This window comes from Pygocentrus nattereri, chromosome 12 (genome assembly GCF_015220715.1).
Source record: "Pygocentrus nattereri isolate fPygNat1 chromosome 12, fPygNat1.pri, whole genome shotgun sequence".
NCBI lineage: Eukaryota > Metazoa > Chordata > Actinopteri > Characiformes > Serrasalmidae > Pygocentrus > Pygocentrus nattereri.
Window position 1 is genome coordinate 6,051,030 of NC_051222.1, and position 25,264 is coordinate 6,076,293.

Genomic DNA, 25,264 nt, shown 5'->3' on the forward strand with positions numbered 1-25,264 from the left:
TGAATTGTCTGAAATTATAGCCTAAGATTAGGGGTTCAGGGGACTCTCCAGTCATATTTTTTATTAGGATAAAAAATAAATATGCAATTATGAAAACAATGCAGGGAGTATTTTATTTAAATAACTTTCATTGGAGCTGCTAATTCTTACGTCTATGGTTCCACTGTGTTGTGCTGGTCACACAATATCATTAAAACTTTCCATCTCTCCACCACTTTAAAATTCCTCTTTTCTGGAGAAATGGCTTTTTAATTTTCACACGTAGGTAAAAAACATAACTGGACGCAAGGCCTTTGAATGGGATGAGTCTTTGTGCTGTAACCAAGATCCACTTCCCCATGTAGCCTCAGTGAACAAAATCCCTGTTTGTTTAGTCCTGAAATGAGTTTACACTGCTGTGAAAAAGTGTTTGCCCCCACGCGATTTCTTCTGCTTCTGCTACTTTGTCACGTTTCAACATTTCAGATCATCCAACTAATTTTACAAGACAGAGACAGCACAGGTCAACTCAAAACGAGCCTTTAAACGATCATTCCATCTACTGAAGATAAAGATTTATTCAAAGCATTTACCACCCATGTGAAAAAGTAACTGCCCCCTAAACCTGTCAAGCATCCCTCTGGATCTGACTCAGTACTGAACTTCATATGACTTCCCAGAACTTCGTGGGAGATCATATGACTGTGGCAGCACCACTAACCAATTGGCAATCGACTTCACCCAAATGCTGGTTTACTTCACTCCTCTCATTTACTATGCCTTTTCATTTCTGGAATTTTTACCTTACCTCTTTTTGGATGGTCTTTTTCTGTAGTTGTCTTTGTTATGTTTCTCCCTTGTTGTATTTGGCTTGTTCTGCATTTGGCTTTCATTTATTTTCCAACCATGAGTATTGATCTCATTCTCACTCATAAAGCCTTACTTTCTTATTTTAACTAGAAGTATCTGGCCAATTCTGTCTCACTACAAAACCTAATAACTGGTTGTGCCACCCTCAACAGTAACAGTCGTTTACACCACTGTAAAGGAATATTGGCCTGCAAAATAGTTTTTCTTTGGCTACATAGGAACTACATTGGCTATGTCATGCAGAAGCAAAGCAGCCCCAGATTATCACACCACCACCACCAGCACCACCATGTTTGAGAGGTATGATGTGCGTAGGGTGAAATGTGGAGTTGGCTTTACGCCAGATGTAATGGGACCCATGTCTTCCAAAACAAATATTACCTTCATCAGTCCACGGAGTATTATCCCAAAATTTGGCCTGTGAATTTGAACCCAATAGTCTATTGAATTTGGTTAACCGGTTGATTTAGTAGCTAGGGGGCAATTACTTTTTCACATAGAGCCATGTAGGGCTGAACAACATTTTCTCTTCAGTAAATGAAGTCAGGATTTAGCAGAAAACACTAGAGGTGGATAGACATGGATGCAAAGACAGCCATGTAGGTAAGTACCTCATCTGCACTGTGAAGTATGGTGGTAGATGTGTTTATCCATCTTTACCAAGGGTACCAATAATTATGGAGCTGACTGTATGTAAGAGGACTTACAGCCTGCAGGACATGTGTGCATGTATATACAGACGAAGGGAAGACAAAGATCAGTTGATAAAGATGTAAATTTACATGATTTTGTATTTTTATTTACGTTTATTGAGTGAAATAATCAGGCAATTACAACTGAATATCCTGATGATTACAGAATGAAAATCAACATGGCAGGTAAAGCCAAAACTCAATTATACATAGTCTTAGCTAAAAAGTACATATAAGAAAACACATTGGAATGTTGATGAAACTAAATAAGAACAAACTGTTTAAAAATGACAGTTGAATAAACAGTTTTATCAGTGTAAACAAAGATTTTAAATGGAAAGGTGTAATTGAGTCAAGAAGAACAGTAGGAGAAGAAGTCCACACTGGAGGAAATTCAATATGTAAATATGTTTATGTAGAGGGATCCATACAACCCTTTATTATTTATGATATCTGTAAGTAAAACTGAGGATCCACTGATGCTGGTTATTGAATATATGCTGGTTATTGAAGGGGAACAAAACCTGGTTTCAGTATCTAACCTTCATAGGTGAGGCAGATGAAGTTGAGTTTGTGGTCCTCAGGCAGGCTGACCCACTGCTGACCTCCTCTAGCCTGCACCGCTCCGGTTCTCTCTACAGGGCTGCAGTCTTCTCCTCCTGTCCCGTTACCTGGGGCCCAGTTCTGGTAGCAGATAGACTCTCCACTCACCCAGAACCAGAAGCTGAGGGTGCAGGTGTGACGCAGACCCAGCCACACATGTTCAGTGGAGGCGTTCTGTGCCACCTCCTTCACCCAGAGCTGGATCTCCTCAGAGTGAACTGAGACCAGATCCACATGCTTCACCCTGCAGTATCTCAGAGCTTCTCTCCAGGTCAGATTCTCCTTGATCAAGATCAGCTTATCTAGAGATCAAAGGAAAACAGAAAATGATCAGTGCATGGTTCTGAAATTCCAGTGTCTTCACATAAAGCCATGCAGTCTATCGATCAAACATTCAGAGTAAAGACGTGCACATATCCAAGGGTTTGCAATGAATAATAAAAATAAATAAAGAGGTAAACTAATTACAGCGAGATTCTCACAAAAGAGGCCCTGAATATTCTGTAACTCTCACAAGGATGAAGCAGTCTGAACAAAACAATGTGCAATGAGCTCCTCAGTATATGGAGCTTCGAACAAGCCGGGATGCCCCTGAGTCGGAGCGATGAGTCGTCATGACGCTTAAACTTCAGCGTGTATACCTCCGTACCTCTTCATGTGTCTGGCAGAAAACGGAGATCACAGCATTAGATCTGATGCTAGAAATCAACTCCACACCCCTCACGGTATGTAGTGTAGTCTTTTAGTTCATCCTAACGGGAGTCACAACAGAATATTCAAGGCCTTTTTCCAGTGAATCTCCCTGTAATAGTCAGGTAGAATAATCCAGAACTGCAGACGTTGCTGAATCAATGTGTTGTTTATGCTCAGTTGTGTAGGTGGGATGACGAAAGCTCTGTAGACACTATCTGAATTTAAAACATGAACAACTTTATTTCAAATTAAAAGATAGCGCTTAAAGCCCTTGTTGCAGAGACCCAGAAGCCAATGTGGAATCTCTCTCAAGTCCAAGATGCTTCAGCTTTTTAAACAAAATGTCTGCACACACATAACGCAAAATCCATACATTGACATGTGAAAATATCTGGAAAGGCTTATTCTTACAGCTGACAAGGCAGCAAGGCAGCTAGGGCCTCATCTCTCCCTTCAACACATACATTCACACGAGAAACCATCTTATGGTATGGCTTACATCTGGTTTTTGTTATTATGGCTTCTAGAAGGACAGAGAGGCCCCCTCGCTCATTCCAAACCCTTAAGATATAACGTTCCCACAGAAAATCTGACTTTACGTATGGAATGACAGATAAAAATATAAAGAAGAACATGAATATTTCAATATAACAATATAACAAATACAAGATAAGTGTAAATACATCTCAAATGAAATGTAACTCACTCTCATAGCAGAAGAACGGGAGCTTGTTGTTGCACCTCACATTATTCCAGTAGCCCTGCTCAAACACTGCAGCACACATTTCACCTTGACCATAATTCTCTGGACCAGACATCCAGTATCTGAATGAGGAGTTACTCTGATCCGACCACTGCCAGGAGTCGTTGAACAGGCCGATCCAAATGTGATGATCATTTGAGTTGATTTTTGACAAATTAAAAATCAGCTGGTTCTCCGTCTGGTTCCTCACACTGACCAGGTCTGTGTGACGTTCTCTGCAGTAGCTCTGAGCATCGTGCCAGTTCTTTTTCTCATTAATGAACACGTATCTTTCAGTGCTCGTCTTCTTTTCTGAAAAATGTAATTACATTATGAATGTCAATTATTTTAATAATATATTGTCCCAATAAACCACAATAGGGCACTAGAAAAATCTGCACAGTAATAATCAGTTTTCAGTATTTTCTAGATCTGTTTCATGAAGTAATGTCTTTCAGTAGCACAAGTTTGTTCTTACCGTTGTAGCACACAAAAGAGTATAATTCTTTACACTGAATATCAAACCAGTCTCCAGTATCTTTATACATCGCAACACAGTACTCGTCCTTGTTCCCCCAATTGTTAGGTTCTCTCTCCCTCCAGTTTCTGTACGTGTCTCCATCTCTGTAGAAATTTCCATGTGCAAGAGACCACAGCCATTTCCCAGCAACCCCTTTTTTTAGGCCGATCCAAACAGAGCTGTTGGGTGCATTTTTCAGTGTGTTTAGAGTAGAATTGAGCTTCTTCATCTCCTCCATGTTACTGATGGTGGCCAGGTCAGTGTAGTTCTGTCTGCAGTAGCTCTGAGCTTCAGTCCAGGATTTACTCTCATTCACAAAGACATACTGACGAGGAACGTATGCAGATACGCCACAGACAGCTGTGAAGAACATGAGAAAGAGGCTCATTATCAGGTGATAAACTGGGATAGAACAGAAACAGCTTCATAACATACATTCATCTCACAATTTTACACAAAAAGCTACACGATTGCAAAATTATCATAAACATTAAAAGTCTTTAGGAGCCTTAAATACTGACCTGAGAAAAGCAAGATGATTGAAATCCACTTCTGATCCATTTCTGAGAAACTGTATTTCTTCCAAACCCCTTGGTAGAAAAGTAAATGTCTGTTTTTCTCCTCCGTGATCTGCTTCTGTTGCTCTTCTCCTCACGTTATGTTCATACACAATGTTCTACACCTGCATATATCTCTCTAGACACGCCCAGCCTCTGATGAATACAGTCCTGGAGAGATACCATCACAGGTTTGTTTTCATTACCCTTCGTACAATGAAAGTTCCAGTGAAGAGGAAATGTGAAGCTCTTTGCATGAGTTTCCATCAATAGTTCAGACTGACACAGGTGTAGTCCAAAACAAACCTTCTAGCCTTGCAATTTGCATAGCTCTGTCCATGGATGATCAGAACTGGACCAGAACCAACACTCTGGTTTGACTCCACTTTGATCCGTTCTCATTCAAACATGTGTTACAACTCAGTTTCCAACTCCTGGACACGACTTTATGATCCAGCTGTCATCGTGTTGATGTTAATTTTTTTTCATACGACAAGTTTATCTTAATAAAAGGACTTACATGAGCTTTAAATACCAAAAGTAGAGAAGACCTCGGTGGACTTTCTTACACAGCCTGTAGGAATGCAGCTCATTTTCACTTGTATGTAGACATTTCTGTGAAGCTAACTCATTTGCATGTTCCATCATGTTAACTTTGGGCACTGGAGACACACTGAGCCTGCCTACCATGCCGGCTCCCTTCACCCTCACAGCTGGTCAATTGATTGGCTAATCATTTGTGATTGACAGCACCCCCAGCCAATGAGAATTTTACTTATATAAGATTAATTGTAAGAAAAATAGACCATTATAATGAGAAATAACAGTGGATTATCTACAATCGTACATTATATAATTTCATATTATGTTATCTAGGATTGTTTAGACAGTAGCAAATGATCTATTTGGATGTATTTCGCCTGAATTGTCTGAAATTATAGTCTAATATTAGGGGTTCAGGGGACTCTCCAGTCATGTTTTTTATTAAGAAAAAAAATAAATATGCAATTATGAAAACAATGCAGGGAGTATTTTATTTAAATAACTTTTATTGGAGCTGCTAATTCTTACGTCTATGGTTCCACTGTGTTGTGCTGGTCACACAATATCATTAAAACTTTCCATCTCTCCACCACTTTAAAATTCCTCTTTTCTGGAGAAATGGCTTTTTAATTTTCACACGTCGGTAAAAAACATAACTGGACGCAAGGCCTTTAAATGGGATGAGTCTGTGTGCTGTAACCAAGATCCACTTCCCCATGTAGCCTCAGCGAACAAAATCCCTGTTTGTTTAGTCTGAAATGAGTTTACAGTGCTGTGAAAAAGTGTTTGCCCCCACGCGATTTCTTCTGCTTCTGCTACTTTGTCACGTTTCAACATTTCAGATCATCCAACTAATTTTACAAGACAGAGACAGCACAGGTCAACTCAAAACGAGCCTTTAAACGATCATTCCATCTACTGAAGATGAAGATTTATTCAAAGCATTTACCACCATGTGAAAAAGTAAAGGCCCCCTAAACCTGTCAAGCATCCCTCTGGATCTGACTCAGTACTGAACTTCATATGACTTCCCAGAACTTCGTGGGAGATCATATGACTGTGGCAGCACCACTAACCAATTGGCAATCGACTTCACCCAAATGCTGGTTTACTTCACTCCTCTCATTTACTATGCCTTTTTATTTCTGGAATTTTTGCCTTACCTCTTTTTGGATGGTATTTTTCTGTAGTTGTCTTTATGTTTCTCCCTTGTTGTATTTGGTTTGTTCTGCATTTGGCTTTCATTTATTTTCCAACCATGAGTATTGATCTCATTCTCACTCATAAAGCCTTACTTTCTTATTTCAAGTAGAAGTATCTGGCCAATTCTGTCTCACTACAAAACCTAATAACTGGTTGTGCCACCCTCAACAGTAACAGTCGTTTACACCACTGTGAAGGAATATTGGCCTGCAAAATAGTTTTACTTCGGCTACATAGGAACTACATTGGCTATGTCATGCAGAAGCAAAGCAGCCCCAGATTATCACACCACCACCACCACCAGCACCACCATGTTTGAGAGGCATGATGTGCGTAGGGTGAAATGTGGAGTTGGCTTTACGCCAGATGTAATGGGACCCATGTCTTCCAAAACAAATATTACCTTCATCAGTCCACGGAGTATTATCCCAAAATTTGGCCTGTGAATTTGAACCCAATAGTCTATTGAATTTGGTTAACCGGTTGATTTAGTAGCTAGGGGGCAATTACTTTTTCACATAGAGCCATGTAGGGCTGAACAACATTTTCTCTTCAGTAAATGAAGTCAGGATTTAGCAGAAAACACTAGAGGTGGATAGACATGGATGCAAAGACAGCCATGTAGGTAAGTACCTCATCTGCACTGTGAAGTATGGTGGTGGATGCGTTTATCCATCTTTACCAAGGGTACCAATAATTATGGAGCTGACTGTATGTAAGAGGACTTACAGCCTGCAGGACATGTGTGCATGTATATACAGACGAAGGGAAGACAAAGATGAGTTGATAAAGATGTAAATTTACATGATTTTGTATTTTTATTTACGTTTATTGAGTGAAATAATCAGGCAATTACAACTGAATATCCTGATGATTACAGAATGAAAATCAACATGGCAGGTAAAGCCAAAACTCAATTATACATAGTCTTAGCTAAAAAGTACATATAAGAAAACACATTGGAATGTTGATGAAACTAAATAAGAACAAACTGTTTAAAAATGACAGTTGAATAAACAGTTTTATCAGGAAAAGTGGAAAGGTGTAATTGAGTCAAGAAGAACAGTAGGAGAAAAAGTCCACACTGGAGGAAATTCAATATGTAAATATGTTTATGTAGAGGGATCCATACAACCCTTTATTATTTATGATATCTGTAAGTAAAACTGAGGATCCACTGATGCTGGTTATTGAATATATGCTGGTTATTGAAGGGGAACAAAACCTGGTTTCAGTATCTAACCTTCATAGGTGAGGCAGATGAAGTTGCGTTTCTGGTCCTCAGGCAGGCTGACCCACTGCTGACCTCCTCTAGCCTGCACCGCTCCGGTTCTCTCTACAGGGCTGCAGTCTTCTCCTCCTGTCCCGTTACCTGGAGCCCAGTTCTGGTAGCAGATAGACTCTCCACTCACCCAGAACCAGAAGCTGAGGGTGCAGGTGTGACGCAGACCCAGCCACACATGTTCAGTGGAGGCGTTCTGTGCCACCTCCTTCACCCAGAGCTGGATCTCCTCAGAGTGAACTGAGACCAGATCCACATGCTTCACCCTGCAGTGTCTCAGAGCTTCTTTCCAGGTCAGATTCTCCTTGATCAAGATCAGCTTATCTAGAGATCAAAGGAAAACAGAAAATGATCAGTGCATGGTTGTGAAATTCCAGTGTCTTCACATAAAGCCATGCAGTCTATCGATCAAACATTCAGAGTGAAGACGTGCACATATCCAAGGGTTTGCAATGAATAATAAAAATAAATAAAGAGGTAAACTAATTACAGGGAGATTCTCACAAAAGAGGCCCTGAATATTCTGTAACTCTCACAAGGATGAAGCAGTCTGAACAAAACAATGTGCGGTAACACTTTACATTAAGTATCGACTAACTAACATGAAGTAATGCATTAGTTAACATGAAGTAATGCATTAGTTAACATGAAGTAACATGAAGTAATGCATTAGTTAACATGAAGTAATGCATTAGTTAAGAGAGTTAAAGACTTTTACTTCTACTTAACACTGTTTGCTTAATTCCATTTCAGTCAATAATTTTTAGTTGCTTGTTTTTGATGGTTCATCTTTGGCCCTGTATTAAAGCTCAATAATATATACAATATAATTTAACCTGTAACATATTCTTATGCGTGTATTCAAGAAGGAATCATACGTACCATTCTCGCATAACGATCAGGCCTGGATGAGGCAGCTTGATGAAATTATTTACGTACCTTCAACCTCTCTTCTTTTAGCTTTATTTCATGATGCATATGCGTGAATGCAAATGTGACTTTTTTTGTAAGTCCTCCTATATTTACAATTGCAAATATAAGCAATGAGTGTATACACATACATTTCATAAAAAACACCCTCAAACTTAATAAAAACCAATCATGCCTTTGTAAAGCATTACTAACATCTGTTAAACATTACCAATCCTTTATAAGGACTTGTTCAATGAATCAAACATACCTGATGTAAAGTGTAAACCAATCATGCCTTTGTAAAGCATTACTAACATCTGTTAAACATTACCAATCCTTTATAAGGACTTGTTCAATGAATCAAACATACCTGATGTAAAGTGTAAACCACTCATGCCTTTGTAAAGCATTACTAACATCTGTTAAACATTACCAATCCTTTATAAGGACTTGTTCAATGAATCAAACATACCTGATGTAAAGTGTAAACCAATCATGCCTTTGTAAAGCATTACTAACATCTGTTAAACATTACCAATCCTTTATAAGGACTTGTTCAATGAATCAAACATACCTGATGTAAAGTGTAAACCAATCATGCCTTTGTAAAGCATTACTAACATCTGTTAAACATTACCAATCCTTTATAAGGACTTGTTCAATGAATCAAACATACCTGATGTAAAGTGTAAACCAATCATGCCTTTGTAAAGCATTACTAACATCTGTTAAACATTACCAATCCTTTATAAGGACTTGTTCAATGAATCAAACATACCTGATGTAAAGTGTAAACCAATCATGCCTTTGTAAAGCATTACTAACATCTGCTAAACATTACCAATCCTTTATTAGGACTTGTTCAATGAATCAAACATACCTGATGTAAAGTGTAAACCAATCATGCCTTTGTAAAGCATTACTAACATCTGTTAAACATTACCAATCCTTTATAAGGACTTGTTCAATGAATCAAACATACCTGATGTAAAGTGTAAACCAATCATGCCTTTGTAAAGCATTACTAACATCTGTTAAACATTACCAATCCTTTATAAGGACTTGTTCAATGAATCAAACATACCTGATGTAAAGTGTAAACCAATCATGCCTTTGTAAAGCATTACTAACATCTGTTAAACATTACCAATCCTTTATAAGGACTTGTTCAATGAATCAAACATACCTGATGTAAAGTGTAAACCAATCATGCCTTTGTAAAGCATTACTAACATCTGTTAAACATTACCAATCCTTTATTAGGACTTGTTCAATGAATCAAACATACCTGATGTAAAGTGTAAACCAATCATGCCTTTGTAAAGGATTACTAACATCTGTTAAACATTACCAATCCTTTATAAGGACTTGTTCAATGAATCAAACATACCTGATGTAAAGTGTAAACCAATCATGCCTTTGTAAAGCATTACTAACATCTGCTAAACATTACCAATCCTTTATAAGGACTTGTTTAGTGAATGTAGAAGGCATAACATTAAAAAGTACTACTAAATTAGTAAAGCACTTTAGGTAGTTTAATGATGTAATTTGAAAGCATTACACAAAGTTAAAACAATAAACAATATTTATGTTTGCATTACTACCTAGAAGGAACAGAATAAACAGTAGAATTACCAAACGGTTTTTACTATTCAACTTTGGCCTTTTAACATGTTTTCTGATATTTAACAGAAGCCTGCAAAGAACCCTGCATTGAAAATACTTCAAAACACCTTTAAATGTTGTCCTGTATATATAAAATTCTGCTCACAGTATCTCAACAAAAAAAACTGTCGAAATTTACTCTGAATTACCTGCTGCAACTGTGAAGGGTTTCCCTGAGTTTTAGAAAGCAGCACAAACAAATTACTGTCAAATAACTACCCAGTATAAACAAAAAAGGGTAGGATTATAAAAATGAAGCCTTTTTTATTACTTAGCTTTGACCTGTGACCATGTTTTCGGTCATTAAACAGAACCCTTCAATTTACATATTTTTTCAATACACCTTTAAAATAAAGCATTTTTGCACTCTATATACAAAATAATGTTCACAGAACACAAAAATATCTAAATTAACTTAAAATTAAATGCTGCAACTGAAAAAGGTTTCTCTAAGCAGCACATCCACGTAATAGGTCAGCCTACTTCTTCTGAATAGGAAGCAACTTCCCCTCAACTTTCATATTTGAAATTTTCTCAGCAATGCTTTTGTCCGAAGCTATTACATCTTGGCACTTTTTAGCGAAGTCTAACAACTTCTCCTTTTTTCCACGATCATCATTGAGCTGGCGGTATGTCTCTGGTGCGGCAAGGGATAGCTCTGCAATAGAAGCAGTCTGGGCAATTGTGTTGCGGTCTACCCCGTACTTCTGGAATGACTTGGCCATTGTGTTTCCTTTCATATATATGGCCAGCACTTTTTCATATCTTCGGATCACCTCAGCAGGGACACAAACTATACAAAAGAAAAGACAAGAGACACTGACATGAGTTTTAAGAAAAAAAAATGTCATCCTAAAAAATATTTATGTTAACTTTTATGTTATATAGATTACTACCACTGCATTACTTGCATTAAATGGTACCTCCATGTATTTTCTATTCAATAAAAATCAGTCACTCTACCCCATTGCCCCCACTTTATAACCTTTAGTTCATGCCTAGCATAAGGCATGGTCCAAATAGGTTCATATTTCTGTGCTCCAGAGACCCTGTGTTCTATTGACAATTCTTCTCTACTAGACAAGCTGTGTTTAGGCATTTATATCAGGAATGGGATCAGCGTAAAGCAGACGAATCCTTTCATTAGAAAGGGTGTTATAAACACACAGTGAGAGACACAGTGTAGTGTTATGCTTTACAGTTAGCAAGGTGTTCTTTTCATGAAATGCAGTTTCACTTTTTTCTTCCAAATGTACCTATGAACTCACAATTGTTAGACTAATATGTCAGGAAGTAAGTCATTAGTGTTGGTGAATACATATACCACGTTGGAAGATGGGCCCTTTCTTCTCCTTCTTGCGCTTCATCTTTTCTTTTTTCCCTTTTATTTTTTCCCGTCTTTTCTTCTTTTTCTTTTCAAATGAGGAATCAGTACTGTCAGAATCAACAAAGGAATCTGAAGAATCAAATGAGCTGGAATCTATGACGATTGATTTTTTCTTCCGTTTAACTCCACCCTCCTCTTTTTCTTCTTCAGCCTTGTTGGCTACAACAACAACAACAACAACAAACTACTAAACAAAATTGAACACTTTAACATTTTCATCTCATATAATAAGAACCTTAAATTTTCAACAAACCTTAGTCTACCTTCTGCAGACAGGAACGTCAGGTAGTGTAGACAGACTGTAATTCCACAGTGCTGTACGTACAGTGTTTACTGTTATTTTATGTATTTTTTTCCTCTTTACTAAACAGTCTTGTCTTTCTTTTCTGTATCACAATTTCTGTATCACAATGAATGTGAATCTTGTCTAATCTACTATTAGTCCCCACATACATTGTGCACTGTTGAAACTGATATGCGGCTTACAGTAAAAGTGCAGCCCTGTGCATTTTCAATCACTCTCTTGAAAACCAGCCATCAGAAAGACACATACACAGTTACAGACATACTGACAATGTGACTTGTTAGTCTTGTGTCTTGTTAGTCATCAATGACACGCCATTCTGATTACACTGTCATGTTTCATGACATAAATCCACATGACCTAAGGATCTTAACCACCATCTTAACCATATATATATATATATATATATATATATAATCAGGGGTACCTGTGAATTTTGACAAAAACTTACCTTGAGTTAATTGTGTCCTCAGAAAATCACGTTCTTCCTCTAGATCTTTAATCTTTTCCTGCTGTGATGCTACCTTCAGCTTCAATAACTCCACCTCAGATATGGCTTTAGCTAGAGCAATTTGAGCTGTGGGGGACTGTGAATCACCTAAGAAAAAAGTATAAAGCTCAATATTATCATACACCACTATAATCTGTACATAAACACAACATGTTTTGTGTTTGCAGTTTCTAGTATTTTAGACAGATAGTTAAATAGCAACCATTCAGAAAAAAAATAACTAGGCATTACAGATTTTTAGGAGAGATAAACATAACGCTGAAACTTAAGGTATTACAGCTAAATAAGGCCAACAGTATTTTCTAATCTTTACTTAAAATGGTGGTCACCAGTTACTGGCTTGTGTAAAAATACATACACTAGAAGTTTTTTATGCAATAACACCTAAACAAGGAACGCTGTCGTTATCACTAAATAAAGCAGACAAAATAGACATCCTAACACTATATAGCTGGTGCTTAGACAAGTCAAACAGTCAAACTGGAAAGTTCGATTCCTTTTACTGAACCGGTTCTTTTGAACGTATGAATCAATCATCTGATTCAATCCATTTTATAATTTCATGTAATGATTTTTGTAACGATCACTTTTATATTTCACATTTCACATATCACATTTATTATACGTGTTTTTAAGAGGATTACATTGGACATAGACGTTGTACTGAAACGCTTGACTCGTTCGAAAGCCTGAAGCGCCTCCGATGAATCGAACTTCCCATCACAGCACGTTTAGCTTCGAAGTTTAAACATCTTACCTCTGCCGGCTGCACTGGTGTTATCATGTGTGGTTTCACATTTACTGCCTGAATCTTCGCGTTTCTCTTGCTGCTTGGTCCGTCTACGAGAAACTTTCATGGTAATTTGGAACAGGGAACTCTCTTACCTTCCTAACGAAACCTAAACAAACACTTCATATGGTCGCGCGCATGACGCAGACCCAGTATCACCTGTGATTAGCTAGTGAAGATGACTGGATTAAACTGACTGGCTGAACGAAAGCGGAAATTTTACACTTCCGTATAAGTAGTCTAGGCGAAAATATTCCAGTAAGAAGATCTCCGCAATGGCACTCAGGGCAAAAATCCTTAGGTTAATTGATGGGGTTAAAACCAGAAGGTCTACACTGAAACTAATCAAATGGCTCATGAAGGAAAAATTACTCATGGCCAAAAGTAGATGCAATAAGTGCAGCAGACCTATGACAATGGTTCCACATTCTCATAAAAAGGACAAATTTACATGGCAAGTAATTCATCATGATAATTTTATTTTGTTTTATATCTATTATGTTAAAAATAAAATAATACATTTTTTACAACATTTCTTCAGGATCTGCAACAGACAGCCACACAAAGGGAAGCCATGCACCAAATCCATTAGATCAGGATCCTTATTCGAAAGATCCAGAGTCAGTTTGGTGTCCTGGATGAAATTCATATATAGGTATTTCATATATAAAACATGTTTATCAATAGCAATATAGGCATATATATGTCTGGCACTGTACCTTCATTCTAGAAACCTGTACTGTGTACAGTTATTACACTTCCCTTCATGCAGTGGTTTATTTTACAATTATAATATTTTGTCATTCACATATTTTCTTGGTGAAAATTTAGCCAATGCAATGATTTATTTGTCATTTGATTGTTACATAATATAGTTATTTTGTCTCAGATTCGCCCAGGGTCTACAGCTAAGACAGGTCGACATGATCAGTGATGGCATAGCTGGCAGTTCAAGAACACTCTCTAGGATGGCTAAGTGTTTACGCAATGTGTGCAAAAATTCAATGGATTCCTTCATCAGAGACAAAGGACAGCGTGTTGGTGGTCGAACTGAGTTTACTGTAATTGATGAGAGCCACTTCCGACATAAACGCAAGGTAAAAATGATGGATCCCCATGTCCATATTTTTTCAACAATTCATAAATACTTTAAAGTTATTATTTCTCAAAATATTATTAAAGGTGTATTACTACACTAGTAAACTACAGTTATCATCTCCTGGTTATAGAGTGCTCTGGGATAACTCTTAATCCCTTGTCATAAGTACATTTTGAAATGTTTAAAAAATATATAAAATATTAGTTTGTACAGTTTTGATATTTGTTAAATTATATATATATACAGTACCAGCCAAAAGTTTGGACATACCTTCTAATTCATTTGAACACTTTTGACTGGTACTGTAGATGTACTTTGTGGCCTATCTTATTCACGGCATACATTTGGCAACCACTTTTACCCTGTTCTACAATGGTCAGGACCCCTACAGGACCACCACAGAGCAGGTGTTATGTGGGAGGTGGATTCTCAAGACTGCAGTAACACTGACATGATGGCTTTGTGTTAGTGTGTGTTGATGATGCTGGAGTTAGTAAACATTGTGTCCACTCTCTGTTTACTCTATAAGACACTCCTACTAACACTGACACACTGAGACACTACATTAGTACACCTTTTACTCCCTACCTGCTGCGCTGTCCACCTTGTAGGTGTAAAGTCGGAGACAATAGTTCATCTGCTGCGGCACAGTTTGTGTTCCTTCATCAGTGGTCACAGGGCACTGCCCACAGGACGCTGTTGACTGTACAGTTTTGGTTGGTCGATGATTCTCAGTCCAGCAGTGACCCTGAGGTGTTTATAAACTCCAGCAGCACTGCTGTATCTGATCTCACACCAGCACAACACACACTAACGCATCACCACCACGTCAGTGTCACTGCAGTGCTCGGAATCATGCATATAATACCTGCTCTGTGGTGGTCCTCTGGTGATCCTGGCCTTTTGGCAGTCATGGATAGGTCTGCCCACAGCTCTGGAAATGTGTGCTCACTGCCCCCTACTATTTTTGTTTTTACTAGAGTGTGTTTATGTGGGTGTTTCACTGCACATATAGGTTGCTGAGGACAAATTCCTCTGCAAAAATGACACAATTGGTAAACGATTCTAAATTCTTTGAAAAGGGGTTAACACTATTCAGTGAATCAGATGGACTACAGTGCAGCTACAGTACCAGTCTCAGGATTCTCAGACACTCACATACCATTTAACTGAATGTCCAACTAAACAGTCCAAAGTTTTGACTGATACTGTAGAACACATGAATTATTATCATTGACTCTTATTATTTGGCTACCATGATGTTGATTTAGGCTAAAACAATGCATTAACAGAATGTAAAACAAATTATTTTTCTGTCATACCATTTGAGTTTTCTCAAGATTTTATTACTGATCACTAAATATTTTTGCATGATATATTCTTCAAATGGTAGATAATGTAGTTTCAGTGATAGTGTTTCTTTTGTTGTTCTATTTACAGTATGGGCGAGGTAGAGCTGGCCAAACATGGAGGAGAAAGAAATGGGTGTTTGGAATATTAGGAGTTCGCGGTCAAACTCGCAGACCCGTTTTGCGGCTTGTCGAACATAGGTCAAGACGTGCTCTTCTTCCCCTGGTGCGACGCCATGTGCGCCAAGGAAGTACCATCATTAGTGATGAATGGAGAGCATACAGAGGTGCCCTTTCAGATATGGGATACATCCACCTCACTGTCAATCACAGCAGGAACTTTGTCAACTCTCATACTGGTGCTCACACACAACACTTAGAAAGAGCATGGTCCTCATACAAAGGACATGTATGGAGACTGAGGGGAAATCGAACAGAAAGTATTTTAATTGAACATCTTAAGCTAATAGAGTGGACTTACTGGTTGGGAAAATGTCACAGAGATGGTCCTCTGGGCAGGCTGCTGAAGGATATTCGCAAGCTGTTTTCTGTTTAGTGTACCTTTACAATTCGATTTTAACAGCCAATTAGAAATAACATGTTTACTAGGGCTGAAAGATTAACCAGTTCAGCCCTTATTGTTTACCATGTATATTTGGGTATAGATCAACTTTCAGTACAGCAGTAACACTGTCATGGTGAATATGGTTTTGATTAGGTTTTATCAGTGATCCACTAGCTGACAATATCTAGACAGGAGCAACTTGGTAGTAACTAAGCAGCAGTATCAAAATAAAATAGACTATACATCGAAAAGATGACCTACAGTTTATTACTGTACACCAACAAGCCAAGTTGCAGGGCAGGGGTTTCTAATAAAATTTGAATGATGGTTCTGATATCAATAAACTGTTAAAATACTGTTTTATTACTAGCGTTCATATATCTCTATCTGAAATATTATATTGTGTAAGTGTTTATAATTAAGTAGTCTGAAATTGTTTATTCAGATTGTATTTGTGTAATGTTAAATGAATAAAAATGTTCTGGATACAATAAACACAACCACTGTTATGCTGTGAATAAACAAAAAAACATATATAGTATGTTGTTTGGTCACACATTTGCCTTACTTTTTAAAAAGGTATACCTTCCATTACTGTTTTACGATCACTAACACAATACTGGTTTACACTTTACATCAGGTATGTTTGATTCATTGAACAAGTCCTAATAAAGGATTGGTAATGTTTAACAGATGTTAGTAATGCTTTACAAAGGCATGATTGGTTTACACTTTACATCAGGTATGTTTGATTCATTGAACAAGTCCTTATAAAGGATTGGTAATGTTTAACAGATGTTAGTAATGCTTTACAAAGGCATGATTGGTTTACACTTTACATCAGGTATGTTTGATTCATTGAACAAGTCCTAATAAAGGATTGGTAATGTTTAGCAGATGTTAGTAATGCTTTACAAAGGCATGATTGGTTTACACTTTACATCAGGTATGTTTGATTCATTGAACAAGTCCTTATAAAGGATTGGTAATGTTTAACAGATGTTAGTAATGCTTTACAAAGGCATGATTGGTTTACACTTTACATCAGGTATGTTTGATTCATTGAACAAGTCCTTATAAAGGATTGGTAATGTTTAACAGATGTTAGTAATGCTTTACAAAGGCATGATTGGTTTACACTTTACATCAGGTATGTTTGATTCATTGAACAAGTCCTTATAAAGGATTGGTAATGTTTAACAGATGTTAGTAATGCTTTACAAAGGCATGATTGGTTTACACTTTACATCAGGTATGTTTGATTCATTGAACAAGTCCTTATAAAGGATTGGTAATGTTTAACAGATGTTAGTAATGCTTTACAAAGGCATGATTGGTTTACACTTTACATCAGGTATGTTTGATTCATTGAACAAGTCCTTATAAAGGATTGGTAATGTTTAACAGATGTTAGTAATGCTTTACAAAGGCATGATTGGTTTACACTTTACATCAGGTATGTTTGATTCATTGAACAAGTCCTTATAAAGGATTGGTAATGTTTAACAGATGTTAGTAATGCTTTACAAAGGCATGATTGGTTTACACTTTACATCAGGTATGTTTGATTCATTGAACAAGTCCTTATAAAGGATTGGTAATGTTTAACAGATGTTAGTAATGCTTTACAAAGGCATGATTGGTTTACACTTTACATCAGGTATGTTTGATTCATTGAACAAGTCCTTATAAAGGATTGGTAATGTTTAACAGATGTTAGTAATGCTTTACAAAGGCATGAGTGGTTTACACTTTACATCAGGTATGTTTGATTCATTGAACAAGTCCTTATAAAGGATTGGTAATGTTTAACAGATGTTAGTAATGCTTTACAAAGGCATGATTGGTTTACACTTTACATCAGGTATGTTTGATTCATTGAACAAGTCCTTATAAAGGATTGGTAATGTTTAACAGATGTTAGTAATGCTTTACAAAGGCATGATTGGTTTTTATTAAGTTTGAGGGTGTTTTTTATGAAATGTATGTGTATACACTCATTGCTTATATTTGCAATTGTAAATATAGGAGGACTTACAAAAAAAGTCACATTTGCATTCACGCATATGCATCATGAAATAAAGCTAAAAGAAGAGAGGTTGAAGGTACGTAAATAATTTCATCAAGCTGCCTCATCCAGGCCTGATCGTTATGCGAGAATGGTACGTATGATTCCTTCTTGAATACACGCATAAGAATATGTTACAGGTTAAATTATATTGTATATATTATTGAGCTTTAATACAGGGCCAAAGATGAACCATCAAAAACAAGCAACTAAAAATTATTGACTGAAATGGAATTAAGCAAACAGTGTTAAGTAGAAGTAAAAGTCTTTAACTCTCTTAACTAATGCATTACTTCATGTTAACTAATGCATTACTTCATGTTAACTAATGCATTACTTCATGTTACTTCATGTTAACTAAAGCATTACTTCATGTTAACTAATGCATTACTTCATGTTAGTTAGTCGATACTTAATGTTAAGTGTTACCCAATGTGCAATGAGCTCCTCAGTATATGGAGCTTCGAACAAGCCGGGATGCCCCTGAGTCGGAGCGATGAGTCGTCATGACGCTTAAACTTAAGCGTATATACCTCCGTACCTCTTCATGTGTCTGGCAGAAAACGGAGATCACGGCATTAGATCTGATGCTAGAAATCAACTCCACACCCGTCACGGTATGTAGTGTAGTCTTTTAGTTCATCCTAACGGGAGTCACAACAGAATATTCAAGGCCTTTTCCAGTGAATCTCCCTGTAATAATCAGGTGGAATAATCCAGAACTGCAGACGTTGCTGAATCAATGTGTTGTTTATTCTCAGTTGTGTAGGTGGGATGACGAAAGCTCTGTAGACACTATCTGAATTTAAAACATGAAAAACTTTATTTCAAATTAAAAGATAGCACTTAAAGCCCTTGTTGCAGAGACCCAGAAGCCAATGTGGAATCTCTCTCAAGTCCAAGATGCTTCAGCTTTTTAAACAAAATGTCTGCACACACATAACGCAAAATCTATACATTGACATGTGGAAATATCTGGAAAGGCTTATTCTTACAGCTGACCAGGCAGCAAGGCAGCTAGGGCCTCATCTCTCCCTTCAACACATACATTCACACGAGAAACCATCTTATGGTATGGCTTACATCTGGTTTTTGTTATTATGGCTTCTAGAAGGACAGAGAGGCCCCCTCGCTCATTCCAAACCCTTAAGATATAACGTTCCCACAGAAAATCTGACTTTACGTATGGAATGACAGATAAAAATATAAAGACGAACATGAATATTTCAATAGAACAATATAACAAATACAAGATAAGTGTAAATACACCTCAAATGAAATGTAACTCACTCTCATAGCAGAAGAACGGGAGCTTGTTGTTGCAGGCCACATTATTCCAGTAGCCCTGCTCAAACACTGCAGCACACATTTCACCTTGACCATAATTCTCTGGACCAGACATCCAGTATCTGAATGAGGAGTCACTCTGATCCGACCACTGCCAGGAGTCGTTGAACAGGCCGATCCAAATGTGAACATTTGAGTTGATTTTTGACAAATTAAAAATCAGCTGGTTCTCCGTCTGGTTCCTCACACTGACCAGGTCTGTGTGACGTTCTCTGCAGTAGCTCTGAGCATCGTGCCAGTTCTTTGTCTCATTAATGAACACGTATCTTTCAGTGCTCGTCTTCTTTTCTGAAAAATGTAATTACATTATGAATGTCAGTTATTTTAATAATATATTGTCCCAATAAACCACAATAGGGCACTAGAAAAAACTGCACAGTAATAATCAGTTTTCAGTATTTTCTAGATCTGTTTCATGAAGTAATGTCTTTCAGTAGCACAGGTTTGTTTGTTCTTACCGTTGTAGCACACAAAAGAGTATAATGCTTTACACTGATAATCAAACCAGTCTCCAGTATCTTTAAACATCGCAACACAGTACTCGTCCCTGTTCCCCGCATTGTTAGGTTCTCCCCTCCTCCAGTTTCTGTATGTGTCTCCATCTCTGTAGAAATTCCCATCTGCAAGAGACCACAGCCATTTCCCAGCAACCCCTTTTTTAGGCCGATCCAAACAGAGCTGTTGGGTGCATTTTTCAGTGTGTTTAGAGTAGAATTGAGCTTCTTCATCTCCTCCATGTTACTGATGGTGGCCAGGTCAGTGTAGGTCTGTCTGCAGTAGCTCTGAGCTTCAGTCCAGATTTTACTCTCATTCACAAAGACATACTGACGAGGAACGTATGCAGATACGCCACAGACAGCTGTGAAGAACATGAGAAGGAGTCTCATTATCAGGTGATAATCTGGGGCAGAACAGAAACAGCTTCTTAACATACATTCATCTCACATTTTTACCCAGAAACTACATAATTGCAAATTAATCATAAACATTAAGAGTCTTTATGGATCCTGTGGATCATACAGGATTCGTCCTTAAAGCCTTAAACACTGACCTGAGGAAAAGAAGATGATGGAGACCCATGTCTGATCCATTTCTGAGAGAAAAAGAGAAGCTGTTTGTTGTGGTATAATCATATTTTTGGAGATCTCATCATTAAGATGTAACAGGTCTATTTGTAGTAGGAATTACAGTGTTGTAGTGAAGAACACTAGAGGTGAGTCTGAGTCAAGACACCTGGAATCTGAGTCACAGTCAAGAGTTGGAAAAACTTGAGTCTGAGTCAAGACCGAGAGTAAAAGTGACAAGATCAAGACAAGACTGTCCACATTCTGATATTTTCAGAAAATAAAAAATGGGAAAAAATGTCCAATCACTATTAGTAATTATGTGTGATATTACCTGACTACATAATAAGAACTTCATTGAAGAGATATTTCAACTCTGTCCTCAGGGGATTTTTGAATTTTGGAACCAGTGAACATCAAACAAATGGAAAAAAATGAATAAATAAAACACTGTTGGATCAATCAGCTGAACAACTAGCTAAACTAACTAACTAAACAGGTTTTATTCAGACATGTAGAGAATCAGAATCAGAATCAGAATCCTTTATTGATCCCAGAGGGAAACTGCAGTTGTTACAGTTGCAACCATGTATGTTAAAGAATAAACACTTTAATAATTTAAAACAAAGATAAAGAGAAATTTGCCATATGTACACGAGATTTAAGGTCTTATTAATACAGTAAAGTGGCGGTAACTGTGATAATAAATATTAAACGTCTAGTATAAGGCAGTTCAAATTATTGTACCTCTTAGTTATTGCACCCAATTATTATTATTACACATATGAACAGCACAGGTAGGTATTGAGTTTTGCATAGATGAACCAAAAGGTATCACACATTCAGGAAGGAGTTATAGAGTTTGATGTCCACAGGTAAGAATGACCTCCTGTGGTGCTCTGTGGTCATTTCAGTCTTGCACTGAATGAGCTCCTGTGTCTCATCACCGTGTCGTAGAGTGGGTGGAAGCCATTGTCCATAATGGCCTGCAGCTTAGACAGCGTCCTCCTCTCCGACACGGCCATCAGCGAGTCCAGCTCCACACCCACAACATCATCTGCCTTGCGGATCAGTTTGTTGACTCTATTGGCATCTGCCACCCTCAGCCTGCTTGCCCAGCATGCTACAGCATAGAGGATAGCACTCGCCACCACAGACTCATAGAAGACCCTGAGCATAGTCCAGCAGATGTTAAAGGACCTCAGACGCCTCAGAAAATAGAGACGACTTTGGCCCTTCATGTAGAGGGCGTCAGTGTTCTTAGCCCAGTCCAGTTTATTGTCAATATATACACCCAGATATTTGTAATCATCCACAGTGTCCACACTGACCCCCCTGATGGACACAGGGGTCACCGTTGCCTTGTCTCTCCTCAGGTCCACCACCAGTTCCTTTGTCTTTGTCACATTGAGCTGCAGGTGGTTCCGCTCGCACCATGCGACAAAGTCCTTCACCGTCGTCCTGTACTCATCCTCATCACCCTTGCTGATACATCCAACTATTGCAGAGTCATCAGAAAACTTCTGAAGGTGGCAAGTGTCTGTGCAGTAGCTGAAGTCCATGGTGTAGAGGGAGAAGAGGAAGGGAGAGGGGACAGTTCCTTGTGGAACTCCAGTGTTGCTGACCACTCTGTCCGACACACAGTGCTGCAGGTGTACGTACTGTGGTCTGCCAGTCAGGTAGTCAACAATCCAGGCCACAAGGGGGCATCTACATGCATCACTGTGAGCTTATCACCCAAAAGAGCGGGCCAGACAGTGTTAAATGCGCTGGAGAAGTCAAAAAACATGACCCTCACAGAGCTGGCTGGCTTATCCAGGTGAGCGTATACTCGGTTGCGCAGGTAGATGATGGCATCTTCAATTCCCAGGCGGGGCTGATAGGCAAAAAGGAGGGGGTCCAGAAAAGGCTGGACTATGGGTCGGAGCTGATCCAAGACGAGCCTCTCCATGGTCTTCATGACATGAGACGTCAGTGCCACTGGCTTGTAGTCCTTGGCGTCACCGGCCACGGCGTCTTTGGAACAGGAACAATGCAGGAAGTCTTCCACATCATGGGGACCCTCTGGAGACTCACGCTCATGTTGGAGACATGTTGCAGTACTCCACAAACATGGGAGGCACAGGCTTTAAGCACCCTGGGGGGGAACCCATCAGGGCCTACAGCCTTGTTTGCGGCCTTAGATGTCTTCTCACCTGGTCAGCAGTGAGACTCACAGTTTCCACTCCAGCTTCCTTCTATATTTGTCCTTCGCCTCCTTGATAGCTGTCTTCAGTTCCCTCTGGATCGTTCTCACCTCCACTCAGTCTCCAGCTCTGAAGGCTCTCCTCTTCTTGTTGAGGAGAGCTTTAATGTCCTTTTTTACCCAGAGCTTGTTATTTGGGTAACATTTAACAGTCCTGGTTGGGACAGTGGAGTCCACACAGAGTCCACACAGTCACCCAATATGGTGATAAAGGCACTTTGGTGTTGAGTTTGGAGACGTGCTGTAGTTGAATAAATGACGTCACACTCTGATGTCGGGTTGGCAGAGGGGGGGACGTAAACAGTCATGATAACAGCATGTGAGCCCTCGCGTGGTAAATAATATGGCCTGAGTCCAACTGCCAACAGCTCAATGTCCGGGCAACAGGCACGTTCCTTGATGGTAATGTGATCAGGGTTACACCAGCGGTTATTAACTGCGTTTACCGCTCTCAGTGCAGCCCGGGTTGGCCCGAATAGTCTGGAAGCCATCAATGGAAACATTGTCATCTGGGATGTCCTGGTGTAGCCATGTCTCCGAAAAGCACATTAGACTTCACTCCCAGAACTTCCTCTGACTCCTGGCTAGTGCTTCAGCTCGTCCATCTTATTACCCAGCGACAAAGCCTTATTACCCAGCACCTCATGTTGCCCATGATGAGGGAGGGGAGATGCAGCTTATATCCCCTCTTCTCCATAAGCTTCCGTCATCTCACCCTTGCTTGCCTTGTGCGCTGTTTCATTCCCCCTCTGCATCCCATGTCCGTCTGTCTCCAAAGCTCTTTGGGGATGTTCATTGTCCTGGTCGCCATGCCAACCGGCTTCAGTGCAATCAGCTGATCCCGTGTGTAAACAAAGCGGACCATGAGAGTGAAAGAAGCACTTTCACTGTGAAAAAACAAACCAAAACTCTCTCTACTACCATGTTTCGATAGGGCACAGCTTCCCTAAGTTGCCTCGTCAAATAAATAAACTACTAAAAACATGAACAGGAGACAAAGCCTAACTCCGATTGTTTATCCCTCAGACAAAGCCTTACTACAGCTGTTAGTCCCTCAGATAAAGCCTTACTACAGCTGTTAGTCCCTCAGATAAAGCCTTACTACGGCTGTTAGTCCTTCTGATGAAGCCTTACTACGGCTGTTAGTCCCTCAGACAAAGCCTTACTACGGCTGTTACTCCTTCTGATGAAGCCTTACTACGGCTGTTAGTCCCTCAGACAAAGCCTTACTACGGCTGTTAGTCCCTCAGACAAAGCCTTACTACGGCTGTTAGTCCCTCAGACAAAGCCTTACTACGGCTGTTTGTCCCTCTGATAAAGCCTTACTCCGGCTGTTGGTCCTTCTGATAAAGCCTTACTCCGGCTGTTAGTCCTTCTGATGAAGCCTTACTCCGGCTGTTGGTCCTTCTGATGAAGCCTTACTCCGGCTGTTAGTCCTTCTGATGAAGCCTTACTACGGGTGTTAGTCCTTCTGATGAAGCCTTACTCCGGCTGTTAGTCCTTCTGATGAAGCCTTACACCGGCTGTTAGTCCTTCTGATGAAGCCTTACTACGGCTGTTTGTCCCTCTGCGATATCCAGAGGCGGTGCATCTTCGCAACATATCAGCACATACCGTTACTTTTCAAAGTGATCTCCCAAGTCAGGATCCCGAAAGAGATCCTGACTGATCAGGGCACAACATTCATGTCACACACTTTCTGCTAACTGTACGAACTGTTGGGCATTAAATCGATTCGTGTCCAAACGGATGGACTGTTTGAACACTTTAAAAACGTTCCAAACCCTTAAAAACATGATCCGGAAGTTTGTTCATGAGGACGCTAGAAACTAGGATAAGTGGCTAGAACCCCTGTTGTTTGCCGTGTGAGAGGTCCCGCAAGCCTCCTCGGGGTTTTCTCCCTTTGAATTAATGTACGGGAGGAGACCCAGGGGCATCCTAGATGTCATCAAGGAGTCCTGGGAGGAGGGGCCTTCGAATAGTAAAAACTCAGGAGAATTTGCTCCGGGCTTAAGAATGTCAGAGCCGCACCAACCACACCAGTGGCGCTTGGCTACGTAGGCCTTCACCGTGAGACGAGGTACTCATTTTACTCCCATCGAGCTCTAAATTGCTCGCCAAGGTCACACGGCGAGTGGGAGAAGTTGACTTTGAGGTCAAACGAATAGACAGAGGCGGGGCACTCCAGGTATACCACCTTAATCTCCTCAAACCTTGGAGAGAGGCAGTCCCTGTTTCCTTGGCAATGGTCCCAACCAAAATGAATCACAC

General features: G+C 39.2%; 2 protein-coding genes across 2 annotated transcripts; both read right to left on the reverse strand.

Moving 5' to 3' along the window:
• Nucleotides 1-1,622: 1,622 nt before the first annotated feature.
• Nucleotides 1,623-4,740, reverse strand: LOC108414570 (macrophage mannose receptor 1-like). Its single transcript, XM_017687454.2, has 4 exons — nt 4,621-4,740; nt 4,058-4,459; nt 3,544-3,891; nt 1,623-2,446 (listed from the first exon to the last, which is right to left on the reverse strand). The coding sequence occupies exons 1-4, from the start codon at nt 4,658-4,660 to the stop codon at nt 2,079-2,081; spliced, it is 1,158 nt and encodes a 385-aa protein (XP_017542943.1). The 5' UTR covers nt 4,661-4,740; the 3' UTR covers nt 1,623-2,078.
• A 2,900-nt stretch (nt 4,741-7,640) lies between these two features.
• Nucleotides 7,641-23,804, reverse strand: LOC119264796 (macrophage mannose receptor 1-like). The gene is made up of 6 exons (XM_037543764.1): nt 23,709-23,804; nt 23,440-23,512; nt 20,427-20,543; nt 20,143-20,304; nt 19,628-19,972; nt 7,641-8,008 (listed from the first exon to the last, which is right to left on the reverse strand). Exons 1-6 carry the CDS (start codon nt 23,802-23,804, stop codon nt 7,641-7,643), a joined length of 1,161 nt encoding a protein of 386 aa, XP_037399661.1.
• Between the last annotated feature and the right edge of the window lie 1,460 nt (nt 23,805-25,264).

What these genes read in the sequence shown, in the direction of transcription:
- LOC119264796 (XM_037543764.1), bottom strand. Translation starts at nt 23,804, where the DNA reads ATGGCGACCAGGACAATGAACATCCCCAAAGAGCTTTGGAGACAGACG. An exon ending in AGCGCACAAGGCAAGCAAGG is followed by an intron (nt 23,513 to 23,708) that starts GTGAGATGACGG and finishes TGGCTACACCAG; the next exon opens with GACATCCCAGATGACAATGT. An exon ending in CCCGTTCTTCTGCTATGAGA is followed by an intron (nt 8,009 to 19,627) that starts GTGAGTTACATT and finishes TTTGATCTCTAG; the next exon opens with ATAAGCTGATCTTGATCAAG.
- LOC108414570 (XM_017687454.2), bottom strand. Translation starts at nt 4,660, where the DNA reads ATGGATCAGAAGTGGATTTCAATCATCTTGCTTTTCTCAG. An exon ending in CTCTTTTGTGTGCTACAACG is followed by an intron (nt 3,892 to 4,057) that starts GTAAGAACAAAC and finishes TACATTTTTCAG; the next exon opens with AAAAGAAGACGAGCACTGAA. An exon ending in CCCGTTCTTCTGCTATGAGA is followed by an intron (nt 2,447 to 3,543) that starts GTGAGTTACATT and finishes TTTGATCTCTAG; the next exon opens with ATAAGCTGATCTTGATCAAG.